The 23,463-nt window shown below is 34.1% G+C and overlaps 1 protein-coding gene across 3 annotated transcripts; it reads left to right on the top strand.

Moving 5' to 3' along the window:
* Positions 1–7,481: 7,481 nt before the first annotated feature.
* LOC117573110 (transcriptional activator cubitus interruptus) lies at positions 7,482–22,989 on the top strand. Of its 3 annotated transcripts, XM_034256033.2 has the most exons (7): positions 7,482–8,006; positions 14,367–14,761; positions 14,903–15,567; positions 17,935–18,441; positions 18,925–19,089; positions 20,103–22,274; positions 22,324–22,506. In XM_034256033.2, the coding sequence occupies exons 1-7, from the start codon at positions 7,969–7,971 to the stop codon at positions 22,405–22,407; spliced, it is 4,026 nt and encodes a 1,341-aa protein (XP_034111924.1). In that variant the 5' UTR covers positions 7,482–7,968; the 3' UTR covers positions 22,408–22,506. The 3 variants fall into 3 exon arrangements, with proteins under 3 accessions (XP_034111924.1, XP_034111923.1, XP_051862228.1); XM_034256032.2 differs by having other exon boundaries at positions 7,484–8,006; positions 20,103–22,989; XM_052006268.1 differs by lacking the exon at positions 7,482–8,006 and adding an exon at positions 14,186–14,204 and having other exon boundaries at positions 20,103–22,989.
* The last annotated feature ends 474 nt before the right edge of the window (positions 22,990–23,463 follow it).

Below are 23,463 nucleotides of genomic sequence, written 5' to 3'. Positions count from 1 at the left end.
TGGTCGTTAAAAACAAACTACAATAGCAAAATTTCGAATAAGAATTGACAGTAAACGCACTAAAATTTGCTTTTTATACCCGCTACAGACCGGGTAGACACCTTTGTGACTACAGACAATGTATGTTATATGGCAATGTATTAAGAATAATACATTCACACACCACTGTGAATTTATTATTAGTTACTATTCAACCGGCGCAGGGAATAAAACTAATTAGATTCATTTTCAATTATAATAAAACTTATAGAACTAATGACAAGTTCAATGGAATATTTACATGAAAATCAAAAATTAATTTAATTAATATTCTAGGCCTATATTAACTTTAAATATAACTGTGTCTAAACTATAAATATCATACAGATAAAGCTGTGATCTTCGAATAAATGTTAAGATAAAAATGTATTTTTTTGTTTTTTATTATTGTGATAGTGATAATGAAAGCTAAAAAACAAAACGTTATGGATGAAATGAATGAAGCATTCATTTATGATCGACGAAACAAAAACGTTTTGCTCTGTCATGTCGAATCTTGTGCTTTAAGCAGTGGTAAAATTTGAATGCAAGGGGCCGAGATATTTTGTATAGGATGTTGATGTGTTCTTTTTCTCTCTAATGAAAGCGCTGTTTGCCATTTTGTATCGCATGTTTTAACTCCTCCATGCTTTAACTCCTCCTCTTCAACCAGTTCTTATTGGAGGCTTTCCCATGCCTAAAAAATGTATATGTATATGTATATGTATATGTATATGTATATGTATATGTATATGTATATGTATATGTATATGTATATGTATATGTATATGTATATGTATATGTATATGTATATGTATATGTATATGTATATGTATATGTATATGTATATGTATATGTATATGTATATGTATATGTATATGTATATGTATATGTATATGTATATGTATATGTATATGTATATGTATATGTATATGTATATGTATATGTATATGTATATGTATATGTATATGTATATGTATATGTATATGTATATGTATATGTATATGTATATGTATATGTATATATGTATATGTATATGTATATGTATATGTATATGTATATGTATATGTATATGTATATGTATATGTATATGTATATGTATATGTATATGTATATGTATATGTATATGTATATGTATATGTATATGTATATGTATATGTATATGTATATGTATATGTATATGTATATGTATATGTATATGTATATGTATATGTATATGTATATGTATATGTATATGTATATGTATATGTATATGTATATGTATATGTATATGTATATGTATATGTATATGTATATGTATATGTATATGTATATGTATATGTATATGTATATGTATATGTATATGTATATGTATATGTATATGTATATGTATATGTATATGTATATGTATATGTATATGTATATGTATATGTATATGTATATGTATATGTATATGTATATGTATATGTATATGTATATGTATATGTATATGTATATGTATATGTATATGTATATGTATATGTATATGTATATGTATATGTATATGTATATGTATATGTATATGTATATGTATATGTATATGTATATGTATATGTATATGTATATGTATATGTATATGTATATGTATATGTATATGTATATGTATATGTATATGTATATGTATATGTATATGTATATGTATATGTATATGTATATGTATATGTATATGTATATGTATATGTATATGTATATGTATATATGTATATGTATATGTATATGTATATGTATATGTATATGTATATGTATATGTATATGTATATGTATATGTATATGTATATGTATATGTATATGTATATGTATATGTATATGTATATGTATATGTATATGTATATGTATATGTATATGTATATGTATATGTATATGTATATGTATATGTATATATATTATATGTATATGCCTGTCGAATATTCTTCATCAAGTTAAAATAGCATGCAGTCAAGCACAATTAGCTTTGAAAAAAAATAAATTTTATATTATATATATATTTATTCCTACAAATTCAAATCAACATCAATAGTGTGTATATTCGTTATATTCCTTAATATCTGTGGGTATGTGCAGATGTATGTATGTATGTTTATAAAAACGCCCAATAAAGAGGAGCTGATGACGATGACGATACGATCTCTAAAGGGGCACACACGCATTCACAGATGCCTAACTCTTCACAGACACAGAATCATTCGCTGCGGTTGGCTTTATAAATAATAATGTCTTCATCAGCAAGAGTAGTAGCAGCACCGGACCACTACCACCACCATCACAAAATGAGATGGTGCGGTTGTATGGAAGAGTTTCGTGTCCCAAGTGCAGGAGAGCGGGATCGAAAACATGCGATCGTATCGAATGGGGTTTAACTTGCTTTGGCTCACAGTTTTACCAACCAATTTTTTTTTGCACGGTCCTCTTAAAATGTTCTGATACAATTATGCATTCTAAAGGAAAACTATAGTACACACAAATTGGATTGTGATAATTTTTAACAAATTGAAGTATTAAAACAATTTCAATAGTTCCTAAAGCCGTCTTTTTATGCACTATGAGTAAGAATTTCATACAAGAAATTTACATATTATATACATAAATTTTCTTTTGGTCCTTCTGCGCTTCTGGGCGCCAGGTACATTTCATATGTATAGTCAAATTAAAGCATGTCTTATACATAGCATAAACCTATTAAGCCACCCATGTTAAAAGGTCGACGAAAGCAACAATTTACTTGAATTTGTTGTTGCTATTCTGTCAACCTTTTTCCTACATGCAGACAGACCTTCGTACATACATACATATGTATGTTCGTATGTATTTGCGTGCGGATCCATGCCACATAATAATCCCAGTGCCTATCATCTTTTACTGGCGGTGATGATGCTGTCTTCATCTGTACGTGTATATCTTGTATGCTCCAGCATGTACACACATACATATGTATATGTATTTCTTTATGTGTGTTCATACGTACAGAAACATTTTGTATATGTATTAATGGCTTGGTATACGAGTATGCACATATATTTGTGCGTTTATATGTATGTACATATGTATGTATATATATTTATGTAATAAAAAAAACTGGATTTGAGAACGAGAGTTGATATTAAGCGCACCAACTCCTCTGACGCTGACTACTTTGTTTGCCCTCCGATATGCTGACTAATTAAGCCCTTAAAATCGGACCGAGCGAAGATTCAGACGCAAGACATGAAAATAAAGTCATTTGGCCTGTCCTCATCGCTTTGCAGCTACATACATACAATCGTGCGTACACATGTGCACACATACCAATTCGTGTGTCTACAGGAATGTAAAAGAGAGGAAACTAAAGTATGGTAGATTGTCGTACAGCAGTAAAGATCATTATATTGTAGTTTGATTACTTCTATATTATGTATGTGGTCATATTATACATATTGAATACTGAACGTTTGTATTATCTGAATATATGTATGTTACATATGTAGTAAAAAAATAAAACAAATAATTTTACGATAATTAACTTAGTAACTGTGGACTAGTTTTAGAATACTATATAAGCAACTTTTATTAGCATAAATTCAAGTGTTCTGAGTATTTAAGACTCTTAAATCTTACACTCTGTTTAAAATGAATCAAACTGATTTAAACAAAAACAAGAAAGAAAGCTAAAGTCGTGAGAGCTTCAATGTGAGATACCCGTTACTCATCATAAAAACAGAACAGAGCTGTATTATTAAATAATACTAAAATACACAGAATCAAACTTAATTTGCCTGCAAGAGCTGTCCAAAAAATTATAGCTCTACTCGTATCTCTTAGATTCTCTGAGATCCCATGGTTCATACGGACATAGCTACATCGTCTCGGCTGTTGACTCTGATCAAGAGTATGTATACTTAATATGTTCGGAGATGATTCCTTGCGGCTCCCCGCTTTGGAGGATGGTATAAACAGATACATTTTGTAGTGGTATCAAAATAAAATAAAAAAAGAAAACACTTATCCGTAATAATCGTGAATACTTTATTTCGTCAATACTTGAGTGAATGTTAAGAGAAGGACTTCTCGCTACCAAGCTATTTAACAATAGTTACTATTTTTGTTTCTTAATTTCAGTTTAAAACTAAGGTTGTCGACATTAGAGCTAATGTAGAGAATTTATGACCTTGAGAAATGTTATCTCGAGGTTAAGAAAATGAGGTATATTTTTTTTTGGTTTCTTTTACTTAAGATTTTTTGAATTAATATTTATACACCTGCAAAATTTAAAATAGCACCAATTTGTATTTCTGCCTACTTACAACTAAAAGATCTTGTAATGAAGTTTCCAAAAACATTTTTCATATAACATTTAATTATTTGTAAATGATATAAAAGTTAAATTGAGATGTTATGCAGTTTTTTTTTTTTTTTTTTGGAAATATTTATAGCGGATGAATTTTTTAAATAGGTGTTATTTTCGCAGGTGTACATACATATGTATGTATGTATGTATGTACGTATGCTATTACAATATTATTAACCGTATCATCAAATTAAATTCTTGGAATCCGTACCGTTGCAGAGCAAGGAAAAATTCATTAGAGGCATTTCTATTTCTGTAATATGTACATATTTGTATTTGTAGCAGCATGTATCTATTTGTATTTTTGTATGTACATGTATTTTTTTGACAAAGAATGGTAGTTAAGCAAGTCATCGTTTTCAGCGAACCTTAGGCAGCCTGTAGTGATCTACAATATATATAGTATTCTTTGAAAATGAAAAATCAGGGAGACAACGACGTTTATGGGAATGATTGCCGGCTAAAATACTCTGTACGAAATGAAAGAGAGAACACAGCGGGAGAATATCGTTCTTAAAAATATTGAAATGTTCTTGGGTTCTGCTCTGCGTTGCGTTGCGTTTCATTATGTTTGTGTGTGTGTGCTCCTTTTGTAATTTAACGTCTTATTCAAGTCGTTTCAAATTCTTTGGTACGCCGTTGAGTTGAATACACAACAACAAGAGCAGAGCTGCGATCTGAGTTCTATGCGCGGCCCTGCTCTCTGTGCCCTGCCGTGACTTCCACTTCCATGACTGCCAGCCTGCCTGGGATTGTGATTGTGATGGTGATGGTGGTTGTGGATACAAAGCATTCACGTTTACTCATACATACACATACGTACATACGTACATACGTATTCGCCTTATTTAACGACGAAACTTCGGTCGATTCTTGGAAACAACATAAAACCTGATGTATATATATGTTTTTGTGTATTTATGTAGACATGTACACATGTGTATTCTTTTATGTATCTACATACAAATGTAAGAAATATCCGTGGCACATGCATATGTGTACATACATACGCTCAACTTTACAGATGTTTTTGCCTTGCATCCATCTCACTAGTGCAATAAGAAGCACAATAATCAAGATATTAAGAGTTGCTAGGACATCTGTAAAAATCCGCTAAAATTGTACACATCTGCGAACTTTTTCGATATTAATACTCTTAATCAACATAATATGTATATGTATGTATATACAGAACATTTGTTTAAGTTAACTTATAACTTAACTTATAAGTTTGGATTAATTGATCATTTTTTCAAAAAAGATTTCATTGCAGTTAATTGAAAAATTAAATCGATAAATTAAAGTAAAATTTTATTATATTTTTAAAGAGAATATTCGATTAAGTTGTCTTTTACTTTCAAAAACCAAATTGCAACATTTCTTTTCAACTAAATAATTGAGAAAAATAGAATAAAAAAACTATCTCTATTTTTTGTTGGCCTAGAATCTGCCTGATAGTAGATTTCTTTAAAATATTTAAAAATTGACTATATTGCGATAGGTACAAGATCTGTCAATATCACGGAAAGCTACATCAGCTATTAACTTTCAGTTTTCTACAGGCTTAAGACCTTTAAATATTATATATACATACATTTGGCCATAACCAACTTACCAATGCAATTTTTTTTTTTCGAAATATCCTTTATTGTTATTGAAATATAAAAAGTCGCATACGATTAAACCGAAGCGAAAATGTTCCGCTGTACCTATTTTAACATATGTATGTATATAGTATCTTACTAATCTTTACAATTCGACACAATTAAGGATATTTTGGAAAAACAAAAATCAATTGGCTTCTCTTCATGTAAAAAGGTCCACGATAATTTTACACAAATGTACAGTGGCAGTACCATCAATCGATGGGCCATCGATACCAAGCACAGGCTTGTTGCTTGTTGTTTGTATATTTATAAATTTATATGAATTTGAGACAATTGTCAAGTTTCTCATTGACTTTGAATAAACATTGGATTGCGCAACTTTCTCTATTTCATTGACCGATTAGAAGGAAGCCTAATGTGCCTTAGCATGATTATTATTATTTTTTTATTTTTTTGTAGCAACAAACAAAATATTGTTTTGCAGCATTAATTGAGCAGTAATGTAAACATGGTTAAATACATATATTTCTGAATGTGGATGTGGTATATACACATACGTTTATTCACATACCGAAAATTAAAGAGAAAAAGAGAGATTTGAGAGTAGGGAGAGATAGAGATATTGAGCAGCCATGCAATAGAACGAGAGGAAACACTAAAGAGAGCGCTTCCCGCTTGTAATGTGAATGTGGGTGCGTCTAAAAGATCGTCCCGTCTGTCTGCTTTTAAACGTTTGCTGCATAACAAGTAGCAAGTTATTGAAGTTTGGTTAGCATAGGGAAGTTGAGACAACAAACTCATACTACAATGTTATACCTGATGATGGAGTCCCATTTGGATAGAAAGAGAGCGAGTCTGAAAGAGCGAGCGAGCGAGCCAGAGGCGTATGAACTAAATGAAAATATATGTATGTACCTACAGAGTATATCAGTGTTGGCAGCATTGAACCTCATTTCAGACATGGGAACATATAATTTTACTATATTATGATACAAAAATTAAAAAAATATTTATTATTTACATTTGCATATCATTGTGGATCGTATTGTATTCGCATTTATAATTGTGTAATAGAGTTGCTGTCAGAATTTTTCGATCGGAAGTTTACTAACTAAAATGTTTTAACTTATAAAAATTGTATTTATACCACATAATTGTTGCAATATCAATATCAACTCATTCCTTTGTTTTCACAGATCTAAACATTTTAAATGTATGTATCTATAGTTATATTTGGCATCGCTGACGAGCGACGAAAAGAGCGACAATTCGACAAAAGAGAGCGAGTATGGCCATCTTCGATCTCCCCGCCTTTTCTCAACTACAAATGAGCGGTTAAAAGAGGAAGAGACAGAAAAGATCGTGACCTGTGGCTGTGAGTACACTTGTGTCTATGGTTTCACATCTGTGTGTGTGTGCATCTGAGTATCTGTAGTAGGAGCCTGCTTGTTTTTTTATTTTTATTATTGCTTGAAACATTTTACATTGGTGTGCGTGAGCAGAGCGTCTTGCTCCCGCCTAATCAAGCCAGCCACTGCGTTGCCGCCTTTCAGTCCGATGGGAATAAACAAGGCAGTGAGACACCGCCGAGGCACCGCACGGTCGCTCTTGTTGTTTGCTGTTTGTTGTTTGCCACACATTGTTTAATCTTGGTGCTTTGAATAATTACTGTAAAATAAAAATGCAAACTTTATGCACTGGACTGTTAAATTAAGCTAAAGTCACAAATTGGCATTATTATGTGTAGCATATATAGTGTAAACATACTTAATTCGTGAAATAGGTGAAACAGCCTATTTATATACAAACATATATACATTTATTAAACGACATAATCGTAATGGAAAATACTTCAAAACTTTCTGTCGTCAAATCATCCTTAAACAAAAATATTCGTCGACAATTAACGAGGATATGAAGAAGGCGGCGCAAACCATATGAATTTGGATAACGTTAATATTTCATTATTAATAGTATTACAAATATTACAAACACTGGATTGAAATGGACGCATATGCATTACCAACTTACTTTCCACTGGCGTAAGTAAAACCTATTATAGATTAAATTCTGCTTCCATTACTTTGGTACGAATGTTGCAATTTAAAATTTAAATTATTTGAATCTAAATGATAAATTTAATACATATACTGCACAACATTAATGTAATAATGTGAAAACACGGCCCTTCGGCATGTTCGGTTTTGTAATGTTTTCGCGTCTTCTTAGAGAATAATTTCTTTATCCGACGCGAACACTATTGTGGGACTTATAAACTTGACTACGCTTCAAGCAATGAAAAACGCAGAAAATATTAAACATCAGTGAAGTAGGAAGAAGGGAAGAAGAACATTGTGGCTATGAATCAGGAAGAAGGCGGCATCTTCAACCCGAAAAAGTACATATATTCTTTATCATTTCCGTCTATTTGTTTGACTGTCGGAAGATCTCGGAGACAACAACAATAGGGATATATCAGATTAAGTTAGATTTAGATGTTTGTCACTCCCAAATTCGCTCTCGAAAATCAATAAAAATAAAACAATCGAGCTAACTAATAAAAATTCTTGCGTGCCAAAAATTAAAAACAATCTCTCTTATAGTCTCTAAGATCTAGGTGTTCATACACACGGAATATATATACTTTATGGAATCGGAGATGCGTCCTTCTGCCTGTTACATAAATTTCCTGCAGGCACAAAATTATAATGCATTTCTTGGGATATAAAAAAGCCTGCTGCTCTCAGGTTTTAATTGCTTTGGTCGATAAAGTGGTATGTTTTGTAGTATATAATATGTTACGAACGTAATAATTTATCTACTATGTTAACCAAAAATAGACTTCGGTATAATTTAGTATTTTTTGGAACATTATCTTTTAATAAATTAACGTGCTGTTTTGCTTTAATTGAGAATGGGTTACCGGGTATTTCACAGTCGAGGATATTTGACTGGAACTTTGTTACTTGCTTCAAGTACTTTTCTCTGTACTCGAAATGTAATAGAATTAAATAATAAATATTCAGTTGGTGTCTCTTAATAGCTGGCTTGAATATAAAACGGACCAGTAAATTACATCCAATTTTCCTTTCATGATGCGTGTGGTTTCGATTCTTTATACATATAGTGAAGAACGCATTTTTAGCGTATAAACCAAATTTTGCAGGCAATATATGATTTTTAATTAATTTAATTTAATTACATATGTGGGGCATGCTAATCAAAATGGAGACATTTTTATAGTCATATTTTACGTTTGAATTTAATTAGAAAAAATTCGATGTTTATGCGAGAGATATAAATAATTTAATTTACAACCAATATGAAATTAAATTGACTAACCAGCTGCAGCAGCTGTTTTCTGTGATATACAATTATTTCATTAACAACTTAACTTATATGATTGCAACCAAATTATCAGTAATTTCAGGAATGTATCTATTATCGTCTGTATACTCAATCTTTAAAAATTATGATTGCGTGGCAAAAATCTAAAAAAAACAAGTCAGAAAGCTACAGTAGAGTGCGCTTGACTGTGAGATACCCGCTACCCATTTTGAATAAAAGCAAAATATTCCGGTATTATTTTCAAAATATACCGAAAACACTACAAAAATACTAAAAATGTTTCAAATATTATATTATACTTGGTATATCGATACTATATCGAAATATGCCATAGACGGCACAATATACTAGATTGTCAGCCAAAGCAACTAAGACCCCTAGTAAGTAAGCGTTTTTGCCCATACAAAAGTATTTATTTAATAACTTCGAGAATTTTGATCTGACCAAACAAATTTTCAGGAATCACAATAACTATAGTTTTTATTATACCCGCTACCCCTAGGGTTGTGCCGGCTGGAAATGTATGTAACAGGTAGAAGGAGGCATCTCCGACCTTATGAAGTATATAAATTCTTGAACAGAGTCAACAGCAGAGACGATATAGCCATGTCCGTCTGTCCGTAAAAACACCTAAATCTCAGAGACTATAAGAGATAGAGCGACAGCATTTGCTATATTCGCACTTCCACCCCCGCAAATCAATAAATCGAAGAACAAGCCTAATTTTTAAGATAATGTTGCGAATTTCGGTATATACAATAATAGGTTCGTGATCTCTGAATTTGGTCGCAATCAGATACAAATTGTGGAAGTTATTAATGAAATAAATTTGTATGGGCAAAAACGCCTGCTATGTAAATATGTATTGTATGTATGCATATAAGTATATACATGCTCGCCTATATTAGTATCTGTATGCATAGAGGCTTCATAAGCAATGCGATAGCTCCGGTGGTAGAGTGCAAGCCGAGCATGTTGTGGTGCTCGGGTTCGAGCCCGATCACGGAGTACTTTTTTTTTTTTAACCACCAGGTCGGTGTGCTCGAGTTAAAATCCCGATCGAGAATACATGCATATTTCTTTTTAATATTTTGAGATTATTACCGCAATATTTGGCTTTTATTCAAAATGGGTAGCGGATATCTCACAGTCGAGCACACTCGACTGTAGCTTTCTTACTTGTTGTATGTATTAAAATCCGCGACTCTAGCTTTAAAATTACGCTTGTTATTCGATTTTTGTTGATTTGGGGGCGTGGCAAAAATTAAAAAAAAACTTGAACTGCGTGCAAACATAACAAATGCTGTCGAACAAAATTATAGTTCTATCTCTTATAGTCTCTGAGATCCAGTGTTTCATACGGACAGACGGACATGGCTAGATCATCGGTTGTTGACGCTGATCAAGATTTTGTATTTGACTACGGGTGTCCGGTGAAAATCAGTGTGCAGTCAATGTGCACATGATAGTTACAATGTTTCAGTAAACATTTTGAATCACAAAAATGTCTTTTTAGAGTCTTCCGACTGATTAAAATTAACTTAAATGAACCCATTTTGGGATGTTTAATAAAAATTACTTTTTGGAAGAGTCATGATTGGATCTTATATTCAATCGATTCCTGCTTGAAAAAACAGATTTTCATTATTTTTTTTATTATATATGTCTTAAATTATTTTAATGTATTAATTTAGGTTTCAACTCTTATGAGTTGTTAATGAAATTCTATTCATTCTTATGATTATACAGGGTGCGCCATCAAGACAGGGCCTATTGAAATGTTTAATAACTCCGCCATTTTTCAGCCTATTTTGACAACCCAGCCAGATTCTGAAACATGGATCGACTCACAGCAAAAAATCGGGCTGAAATTGTAGCGCTGTACATCGAAAGCAATCGTTCAATTGCAGAGCAAGTTCCCGGGACGCGTTGTGTCAAAAAAGGGTGATTTGGAGTGGCCTCCAGTTCGCCGGATTTGACGGCACCGGACTTTTTTCTGTGGGGCTACTTGAAGAGTAAGGTGTATGTCAGCAAACCGAAGACTATTGAACAACTAAAAGCTAATATCAAAGCTTAAATTGCTGCTATTACGCCCGAAATGTTGTCAAATACAATGCGAAATGCCCAAAAAAGGGCCGTTTTTGTATTTCTAATGAAGGCGGTCATTTGATCGATATTATATTCAGAGTGAATTGTCAATAAATGACATTCTATACCCTAAATGAATCTTGTTTATTTTCCAAAATGGGCTAAAAAATGGAGGAGTTATTCAACATTTCATTAGGTCCTGTCTATATGGCGCACCCTGTACTTGAATCTAAAATAGCATGATTAATAAGTGTATTACAAATGATGTAATCAAAGCCTTACATAATTTTCTTGGTCAAAATAAAATGCGCATTTCAAGATCACAGAATTTGTTATGTTAATCATTTAACATAATCTCGTAAGAACATAGTCAAAATTGAAATACTCATATTTCGGTCAATTCCTTTGAGATTGCTTTACATTTTGCAGTCATTAAATATTATCCAATTGCTTACTGCTTGGCATCATAGTTCCATCCTAGCGTGTGCAGAGTAATCATATAAATTTCTACATATATTTTCAGAGCACATGTTTTTAAAAAGCACTCATGATTTTCTGAGTTTACGTAGTCAAGTATTCAAAATAACAACAAATTTAGAATACTAAGATTTGCTGAATAATGTTTCATATAAAAATTGTGGGAATGTACAGTTTTATAAATATTTACGAAAATAAAATGATATGATTGTCCAAAATAATGAATTCGAAGTTATCTGTTCTTCTCATGACAAGAATCTTTTTATGCGATTTCAAGACGGCGGCGATTTACTGCTCTAAGCAGCAATTGATTTTAAACTACCATACACATTGGGCAAGCGAGCCTATTTTCCGACGAAAATTTCAGACCGATCTGACCACGCCTTCCTAGCCGCCCATATGAGATAGGTTTCCTCTTATTGATACTTGTACGGTAATAAATAATGCTAGCACTCGTTAAATTCAACAAATGTTTTAATTCATTTTTTAACACTTAACCCCTTAATATTAATAAGTTAAAAATAACAATACATTCAAAATTACTATAATTAGAATAATGAGAATCTGAATCACTATCACTATTGCTAGCATCATTTAAAAATGTAACATTGTTATTATTGTTCATGTTACAAGTACATATATAGCAAGTTTAGTGATTCCAAAAGTTCGATTACGTCTGCTGCTAGGGGTAGCTTATTTTCTTTACCCAATCTTTTTGTTAGATAGATGCTCGACACAAGAGAATCTGACAATGACAGAATTAAATATTGTAATATTAACAAATTTTAATAACAATACAAACTAATTTCTAAATTAAATTAAGTGCCAAAACAAATAATTTGAATTTATGTATCTTATCTGTGGTTTTTATAAATTATATTTCGTAGGGAAGGTGAAAACCTTGTCAGATTGGACTCACAAATCGTCCACAATAAAAAACAAGTAAGAAAGCTACAGTCGAGTGTACTCGACTGTGATATTCCCGCTACCCATTTTAAATAAAAGCAATATATTTTGCGGTATTATTCTCAAAATATACCAAATATACTGCAAAAATACTAAAAAAATATATACCAAATGTTATATGTGGTATATCGATATAGTACCGCATTCAAAATGTACCATAGACGGCACAATATACCAGATTGTCAGCCAAAGCAACTAAGACCCCTAGTAAGTAGACGTTTTTTCCCATACAAAAGTATTTCTTTAATAACTCCCAAAATTTTTATCTGATCGCAACCAAATTCTCAGGAATCATAACTACTATAGTTATTATTGTATATATCAAACTCTAGCTTTTAAATTACGTTTGTTATTCGATTTTTTTGATTTGCGGGGGCGGAAGTGGGCGTGGCAAAAATTTGAAACAAACTTGATCTGCGTGCAAACATAACAAATGCAGTCGAAAATTATAGCTCTATCTCTTATAGTCTCTGAGAGACGGGCAGACACACAGACGGACAGACGGACATGGCTAGATCGTCTCGGCTGTTGACGCTGATCAAGAATATATATACTTTATAGGGTCGGAGATGCCTCCATCTACCTGTTACATACATTTCCTGTTGGCACAAAGTTATAATACCCTTCTACCCTATGGATAGCGGGTATAAAAAACGAGAATTAACATATTGTTTTATGGGATTGTACATACTAATTTAGACAAACAATAAATAACATTAAAATTTCTAAAAATAGGTTCTCCTAACATTATGTCCTATGGAGATGTAATTTTATTCAAGATAATTTACAACATCTTGCAATAAGGAATGTCTGTAATGTAATAAAATTAATACTGATGGTAATTTATGGAATGCGAGCCAGAATTTTTGTATTTGGCATTTTAATAAATTTGGTTTATTGCATGCCATCTCAGAAGTGATCCTTTATTATTATATCATCGATCAGAAGCTGAAGATCGTCACAGATAATCGCCAGCTAAATAAAACCAAAATAGTGCGGTATTAACTATAAAATATTCCTAATTAATATACCTCAAAAATACTTTTAAAAAATTCAATGGTTACATAAGTAGGCGTTTTTGCCCATATAAAAATATTTCTTTTATAACTTCGACAAATTGTATCTAATCGCAACCAAATTTTCAGGAATCTTAAATATTATAGATAGCGATTCTAGCTTGAATATTACGTTCGTTATTCCAATTTTGTCGATTTGCGAGAAGTGGAAACTGATGTGGGCATAATGAGAGCTTTCGAAAAAAGTTATTGTCTCTGAGATCTAGATGTTCGTATGGACAAACCGACATGGATATTTCACCTCGTCTGTTGACCCTGATTACGAATATATATATACTCAATAGGGTTAGAGATGCCTCCTTCTGTCTGTTACATACATTTCCTGCAGACACAAAGTTATAATATCCTTCTACCCTATAGGTAGCGGGTAAATAAATTAGATTATTTATTAAGCCAATTTTTATGTGAATTATTCGTATGTTCCTAAATTATAAAATTTTCTTTTAGGTATACGGAACTACAGTTCTTAGCATCTCGGCGAGCCGCTGCTGCTGCTGCAGCCTCAATGATCCCAACAACGCACTCCCAGTCTAGTAACCATATATCCTCGCCCTCAACGGATGTGACTAGCACGGTGCCAGTTTTAGTTCCTCCGTCAACAATGACAACGGTTCCTGATTCTACGGCAGTCACAAATGTAAATGTAACAAATGGTCACACATTACTCAGTAGTAATGTGGGCGGACATCACCATCATCACCAATTCCATGGTCATGGTGGAGTCACAGGTATGACTGCTGGTCAAACACAACAACATGATTTCCATCCAGCTTATCGAATTCCTGGCTACATGGAACAATTCTATGCAATGCAACGCAATAGTCCATCCGCTTCCTATCATGGTAATTATATCTTATTCATTTATTAATTTTAAAAGATTAATTGAAGTGCAACTAAAAAAGGCACGAATTATAATAAGGATTAATAAGTATAAGGAAGTATAATAATAAAAGTTTTTCTGACTCGAATAACATTTTTCACAGATCCATATGCCAACTGCTCACCGGCATTTCACCTGGCTGGCTTGGGTCTTGGCTCTGGCGACTACTTAGGCAGCCGAGGAGGTATGGGATCGCTGAGCGATCTACATCATGCTGCGGTCGCTGCGGCGGCTGCCGCTGCTGCTGGATCGCTGGCAAGTACTGATTTTCATTTCAGTGTGGATGGTTCCCGACCCCCAGGTGGTGGAAGCATTCGTGCTAGCGTTAGTCGAAAACGTGCACTTTCCTCGTCGCCGTACTCGGATTCTTTTGATATTAGTTCAATGATTCGATTCTCTCCCAACTCTTTGGCCACGCTAATGAATGGATCGCGGGCTAGCAGCGCCGCAAGTGGAGGTTCATACGGTCATCTATCTGCTGGCACAATCAGTCCTATGACGCATATGTCACCACATTTGCAACAGCTGCAAGCGCATTTGCTACGCGCTAGCGCAGGACTCTTGCAACCAGCAATAACGCCTCAACAGGCCGCGGCAGCAGCAAGTTATTCGATGAGTCATGTTGCTCTCGGCCTTACTGAGCCGGTCTCTGCAAATTCAAAGGAACTAACGTTGGGCGGCAGTACCAGCCAAACATCGACGCCAACTTCGACAATTATAAGCGCAACTCTAGATGAGACTACTGTTAAACCAAACGGCCCAAAACAGGTGGGTAATTACGCAATATTCAACAATCTAGCACACTTGACGTCAGCTTTATTATTTTTGTATTTTTTAATAAAGTTGTATTTATTATATTCAAATATTACACATTTTGTGGATGAACACAAGGTAAATTAAAGTTATGGAAAAGAGAATATATTCTTAGTTACACAAAAGACTATAATCCCACTTGAGCTGAAAACAACATGGAACTGAAGCTTCCCATAAAAACTAAGCATACGTGACTTAAAATGTAGTTAAAAAATAAAACTAATTAAAAACAAGTAAGAACGCTACAGTCGAGTGTACTCGACTGTGAGATACCCGCTACCCATTTTAAGTAAAAGCAAAATATTCCGCTATTATTTTCAAAATATATCGAAAATACTACATAAATTACTAAAAATATACTAAACGGTATATTTGTTGTATCGATATAGTACCACATTCAAAATATACCATAGACGGTACAATATACTCGAATGTCGGCCAAAGCAACTCTGACCCCTAGTAAGTAACTTCGACAATTTTTTACTGTTCGCAATCAAATTTTCAGGAGTCACAACAACTATTGTTATTATTGTATATACCAATTCGTGACTCTAGCTTCAAAATTTCGCTTGTTATTCGATTTTTGTGGATTTGCCAGGGCGGAAGTAGGCGTGGCATAATTTTGAAACAAACTTGATCTGCGTGCAAACATAACAAATGCAGTCGAAAAAAAAATATATTTCTATCTCTTATAGTCTCTGAGAGACGGAATGACACACAGATCGTCTCGGCTGTTGACGCTGATCAAGAATATATATACTTTATAGGGTCGGAGATGCCTCCTTCTACCTGTTACATACATTTTCTGCCGGCACAAAGTTATAATATCTTTCTACCCTATGGGTAGCGGGTATAAAAAGAACACTTACCCTTGTGAGCACAAAGTACCCTGAAAGAATAAATTCATGTTCACGGAAGTTACCAATAATGGCGAATATGGAATTTGAAAAAACTTGAGCATTATTTAATTCTACTTAAGCATATGCAATGCATATACATATTTAATGTGTTTATAAGGACGGTCCAACAGACGGTTTACAGTATATACTTCTGAACAGGGTAACAGGGTGAAATACCTCCGACCCCACAACAATTTATATTTTTGATCAATGTAAATATCTGAGACGATATGTCCTGTCTATCTGTGTGCTTGCACATTTGTCGATGACTATAAGAGATATAAATAGCTAAAATTTCGACAGCACTTGTTATTGATGAATGCGGATCAAGTGAGTTTCGAATTTTTACAGTAACAGGAGCTGCAGTCGAGTCTTAGTTGCCTTGGTTTATTTACAAAGCCAATATAGCCTCAGCCAATATATCGGTCTATTTTAATATGATTTACTTAATTTATTATTTAAAATAAGTATATATACTCTTGATCAGAGTCAACAGACTAAACGATATAGCCATATGTATATAGAGATATAATTTTTATACCCGCTACCCATAGGGTAGAAGGGTATTATAACTTTGTCCCGGCACGATGTGTATGTAACAGGTACAAGGAGGCATCTCCGACCCTATAAAGTAAACAGACGAGACGATCTAGCCATGTCCGTCTGTGTGTATGAAACACTACATCTCAGAGATTATAAGAGATAGAGCTCTAATTTTATTTCACGCCCACTTACGCACCCGCAAAACAAAAAATTTGATAGCGATCAGTTAAAAATTGTCGAAGTTATTAAAAAATATTTTTGTATGGGCAAAAACGCCTACTTATAGGGGTCTTAGTTGCTTTGGCTGACAATCTGGTATATTGTGCAGTCTATGGTATATTTCAAATGAGGTACTATATCGATATACTAATATAGCACTTGGTATATTTTAGTTGTGTTGTAGTATTTTTGGGCTTTTTTTGATTTTATTCAAAATGGGTAGCGGGTATATCACAGTCGAGCACACTCCACTGTAGCTTTCTTACTTGTTTTGACACTTGTTATGTTTGTAGACAGATCAAGTTTGTTTCAATATTTTGCCACGCCCACTTCTATCGACCCAAATCGATAAAAACAATCATAATTTTGAAGCTGGAATCGCGATATATACATACCATATGTATACGTACTTGCGGTATATTCATTTAGTATATTTTAAAATGAATGCCCCGCTATTTTGCTTTTATTTAAAATGGGTAGCGGCGACTTGTAGCTAAATCTTTTAATGGTGTTCAATCGTATTGTATATTCCGAATTTCAAATATGTTAATATACCTATTATCTATCGAAATTTTTACACTTTCAAATGGTATACACTTTAATGCATTTATAACATACTGTAAGCTAATAAATTATAATATTGTTACCATTTCATTTCCAGAATTACGACGATCGATGCAACTCAAAGATAAATTGTTTAGGTAAAAATAGCAGCATTAATAACAGTAAGAGGCTACTCGAGCAACCGTCATCTACTTCAGGATGCGTTGCCCAAGTCGAAGCAGACAGCGCAACGGCAAATGTGACCGAACGGCGTCAAAAAGCAAACAAGACGCTAGCTGACGCTATTAACCGTGGTGAAAGCCACACATTCGATCGTGATCACCAATTAAACGACTATGATTGCGCAACAGCAGACACAACCGATATTAAGGATGAACCAGGCGATTTTATCGAAACGCATTGCCATTGGTGTAATTGTAATATTGAATTCGGCACGCAGGATGAGCTCGTCAAACATATTAACAACGATCATATTCAGAGCAACAAAAAGGCATTTGTATGTCGATGGGAAGATTGCTCGCGCGGTGAAAAGCCTTTCAAGGCCCAGTACATGCTTGTGGTGCATATGCGCCGCCACACAGGAGAAAAACCTCACAAATGCACTGTAAGTAACAATTTAAGTCACCGCACATGTACATATGTATGTGAAATCAGAAAACAAAGATATTAAAGCATCAGTCCAGATTGGGAGATACCTACATAACATACATATACTCGTATGTATAAAAGTCTGACTTCAATATTTTTTAAATTGTTCATCTGTTTGTTAGTCTTTTGCATGTACCCCGAACATGAAACTGTTATGACCCAAGCTAGAAAGTGGAGAGATTGTTCCTTCAAAGCGTTCAACAGCGTGTTAAAGTAAAAGTTTTAAGGATATGGGTGCATTTGGGTTTTTTTTAGTAAAATATGTTTAGTGGTAGAATTTTTCAAAGTAGTGCCATTTTTAATTTCGCAGTTTTAACATACATGAGTATTTTTAAAGGTTCAGAATGACAGCATAAAATGTTTTAAAAACTGAATTTCACAATCTATTTGTTACTTTTTAATTTTCATATTATAATAAAAATTCTTTCATAACACGTAGTTTGAAGGCTGTTTCAAAGCTTACTCTCGCTTGGAGAATTTGAAAACTCATCTTCGATCCCACACTGGCGAGAAACCATATACTTGCGAATATCCCGGATGCAGCAAGGCATTTAGTAATGCGAGCGATCGGGCTAAGCACCAGAACAGAACGCATAGTAATGAGGTAAGTTAAGTTTTTGATTAAAATCGACCATGATTAAAGTGTTACATTATTATCGAATGTTATTATTATTACTTGCAATCGAAATAAAAGAGATATACTTTGTATCAAATACCTTGAATATACCTCTCGATAAAGAATGCATCATTGTAACTTCTATAAACTCGGCTTTATAAACTCTGTCTAGGCTAAAATTATTTTGTTTTTATACCCGCTACCCATAGGGTAGAAGGGTATTATAACTTTGTGCCGGCAGGAAATGTATGTAACAGGTAGAAGGAGGCATCTCCGACCCTATAAAGTATATATATTCTTGATCAGCTTTAACAGCCGAGACGATCTAGCCATGTCCGTCTGTCCGTCTGTGTGTCTGTGTGTCTGTCCGTCCGTCCGTATGAACACCTAGATCTCAGAGACTATAAGAGATAGAGCTATAATTTTTTTTCGACAGCATTTGTTATGTTTGCACGCAGATCAAGTTTGTTTCAAATTTTTGCCACGCCCACTTCCGCCCCCGCAAATCAAAAAAATCGAATAACAAGCGTAATTTTAAAGTTAGAGTTGCGAATTTTGGTATATATAATAATAACTATAGTAGTTATGATTCCTGAAAATTTGGTTGCGATCAGATGAAAATTGTCGAAGTTATTAAAGAAATATTTTTGTTTGGGCAAACACGCCTACTTACTAGGGGTCTTAGTTGCTTTAGATGACAATCTGGTATATTGTGCCGTCTATGGCATATTTTGAATGCGGTACTATATCAATATACCAAATATACTATTTGGTATATTTTTAGTATTTTTGCAGTATATTCGGTATATTTTGAGAAAATTATCGCAAAATATATTTCTTTTATTCAAAATGGGTAGCGGGTATCTCACAGTCGAGTGCACTCGACTGTAGCTTTCTTACTTGTTTGTAACTTCGATTCGTGGATTTCACGAAAATGCTGTCAAATTAATCTAGATATTTATTTAAATAAGCTGTATTAATTATTGATTATCACTTCACAGAAGCCCTATATTTGCAAAGCACCTGGCTGTACCAAACGATACACGGATCCCAGTTCATTGCGAAAACATGTGAAGACTGTGCACGGTGCCGAGTTCTATGCGAATAAGAAGCACAAGGGATTACCACTTCATGATGTCAACTCAGGGCTGGAGAAGCATAAAAATAGTAGTAGGGAGACGACTGATCAGCATCATCACAATCTAAGCATTCAGTTGCAGGAGCAAAATATCGATTCCAGCCCTTGCAGCGATGATTTGAGATCTGGCAAAACGATTAGTGTTTCTAGCCCTAGCATCAAGTCTGAATCGGATGTCAATTCTCCTGGACAACTAACAAATGATTGTCTAATGCATTCTTATCGTCAAGATGATGAGAGTTGGCCGTATAACGAGGATATAGATGCTGCCGATTTGCCAATTGTGCTGCGTGCCATGGTTAATATAGGCAATGGAGGATCCACGTGTGCTAATGTCCGTCAGCGTTTTCGCAGCCGATTGCAATCAAAAGTGTTTCACTCGGCTGGCACTTCTATGCTTTCGAATATACCAGAGAGTAATCGACCAATTGGTATGTCCGAGCTAAATCAGCGCATCACTGAGCTCAAAATGGAACCCGGTACAGCAATGACAACACCAACGCCTCAACCTGTGATCTCGGGTCAATATTCGTCTGATCATTTTACTGAGCTGCAAATGAATAATACTCATTTTATGCAGCAATCACTCAACAGCTCCATTCAACATCCGTCTATCCCGTCGCAATTAAGACGCGATAGTCAAAATTCGAATGCTAGCACATATTACTGCAGCATGCCAAGTCGTCGCAGCAGTCAATCTTCACAAAGGTCTTCCATATCGACAATGCGACCCCGTCCCATTTATAATAATAATAATAATAATATAACCGGACCAACAACATCCTATCCGACATCGCTCTACGATCCAATTTCACCAGGTTGTTCGCGGCGCTCCAGTCAAATGTCAAATGGCGTTGCTGCGAACGCACAAACATCTACAAATATTAACAGTGGTAACATTCAAGCGATGGACGCGCCACGTGGGGAAGTAGCTCGAATGACAGATATATCAGATATTCCATATGGTACTAGCTTGCCACCACCGCCGTCATCGCATTTGATTGCCACACATTTGCAACGCTTACAATCGAGTGAATCAAGTGCCTCCCATTTCCATGGACGTAATTCGGTGCCAAACACTTTACAGTGTCCCAGCCCAATGTCAAATTCAATTTACTGTTCACTATATGATGGCGAGAGTCATACGCAATACGACTCTAATTATTCCAGACGACAGTCAGAACCAATATTAGCCCAACAAAAATTTCAGAACATCTCTACATCGAACCTCTCGTCATTTGCAATTAATAATAGCTTCCAGAATCGAAATAAAATAAAAGCATGCGCAGACTCTGCTGGACAGGACAGTCAACTTCTCACTGATGTGACCAAATCGAATAGTTCAACCGTCGATTATCATCCAAATGAGAAGGTAAATTTGGATGAAGTTGAAGAACTGATACTACCCGATGAAATGTTGCAGTATCTCAATTTGGTTAAGGAAACGGAGAAATATCATGAGAATGATATGCATGAGGCAATGTCAGGTATAAAATCATCCGTTACACTTAGAAGTAGCAACCAACAAGCTCCAGTAAACGAGTTGCAATGCCATCAATCGGCTATAGCTACCGCTACAATTAGTTGTCCTACATATGCTCAACGAAATTCTGAGTCTGCCATCTTATCTCAGTCTCATCGATATACTGTTATCTGTAGCCGCAAGACCACAATTGATTCGCCAAGTAGTCCTCACGTAAACAATCCAGGATTTATTGTGATTCCAACCACTGCCCAACTAAATGATAAGACGCATCCGATCATCGATTCCTCAATGACAAGCATGCCTGAACTACCTATACAGCCTTCACCTACCGCAGCAGGACCTCACGATCAAAAACTGAATAATGGCAACGTGGAGATACAATGCAGGATAGTCAGTCAATCTCAATTGTCACCAACGACCACAAATATTAAAGCAACATTTGAATCGAAATCGATTAATCAGAATCACAATTCTTATTTGCTGATGAATCCTTTTGCCCCTGATACTATGGCAATGTCAGATCCAAAACAATTTTTTGAGCAACAAGCTGTGAGTAATCTAACATCTATGCATTCAGATACTTATCAGCGAACTTTAGAATATGTGCAAAGTTGTCAAAATTGGATGGAGACAAATTCGTCAACACTCGCTTGCAATAATAGCCACAGCAACAGCAATTTGATATGGCCAGATGTAAGCAGTTCTACACATCCGCGTCCCAGCACCAACATGATCATTAATGATATGACAACATCATTAAGCTCACTATTGGAAGAGAACCGATATCTGCAAATGATACAATAGCATATTGCTTATTCATTTTTTGTAATAAATAAACTTTTTCCCATCTATGGATGTTTAGTAGGTATGAATATATAATCGGTCGCGTAACGGTCACACAAAAAAAAACAGTAAATTTGATTTTCCCACCTGTCGAGGTTAGTAGGTGTGGGAATATAATATAAACTGTGTATTCCGTCCTCCGAACTATGGTTGAACAACAAATGAATGACAACGGATGCACATAGTTTTAATTAACTTGTATTGTAATAAATCATAATGAAGGATCCGCTAGTTGATCCCAGTGTCTCCAAGTTACATGAAAGTAGTTCTTAATAAGCCATATACGTATAATTTAGAATAGTTTTAACATACATACGGACATATACTCAAACTTATGCGACTTATTTACATCTGTCTTCCCAAACGAATTACATTAATTTCGAATGTGTCAACAACAAAAATAAAATTTTTATATACTGAACATATTTATATTTATATTTATATTTATATTTATAAAATCATTATACGTCTGTTTTTAGACAGTCACAAGTTTGGATTTGTGAGTAGAATAGAAAGAGGCATCTACGATCACATAAAATATATGTATATATTTACATCCGTGTTCCGGTATTCACTTTTCGTTTTCGTTTTGAAATAATGGTGCTCCCGTATTCACATTCAGAAGATTCTGTCGAATTGCAAAACGAGCAAGTTTGTCTTGCCGAAATGAAAACTAAATGCCCTTTTCGGATCTTATTTGTAAAAGGACACAAGTAAGAAAGCTACACTCGAGTATGCTCGACTGTGAGATATCCGCGACCCATTTTGAATAAAAGAAAAAATTGTGGTATTCTCAAAATATGCCAATATAATATACTGCAAATATACTAAATGACAAACTGTATATTTTGTATATCGATATAGTACCACATTCAAAATATAGCCCAGGCGGCAC

The sequence above is a fragment of the Drosophila albomicans genome, chromosome 4 (assembly GCF_009650485.2).
Source record: "Drosophila albomicans strain 15112-1751.03 chromosome 4, ASM965048v2, whole genome shotgun sequence".
In the NCBI taxonomy this organism is placed as follows: domain Eukaryota; kingdom Metazoa; phylum Arthropoda; class Insecta; order Diptera; family Drosophilidae; genus Drosophila; species Drosophila albomicans.
This window is presented reverse-complemented; position numbering and strand designations above follow the sequence as displayed.

Bases quoted from the DNA above. Each gene is read 5' to 3' on its own strand.
- LOC117573110 (XM_034256032.2), top strand. From the start codon at position 7,969: ATGGACGCATATGCATTACCAACTTACTTTCCACTGGC. The intron at 15,568-17,934 runs GTGGGTAATTAC...TTTCATTTCCAG, and splicing joins AACCAAACGGCCCAAAACAG to AATTACGACGATCGATGCAA. The intron at 18,442-18,924 runs GTAAGTAACAAT...CATAACACGTAG, and splicing joins AAAAACCTCACAAATGCACT to TTTGAAGGCTGTTTCAAAGC.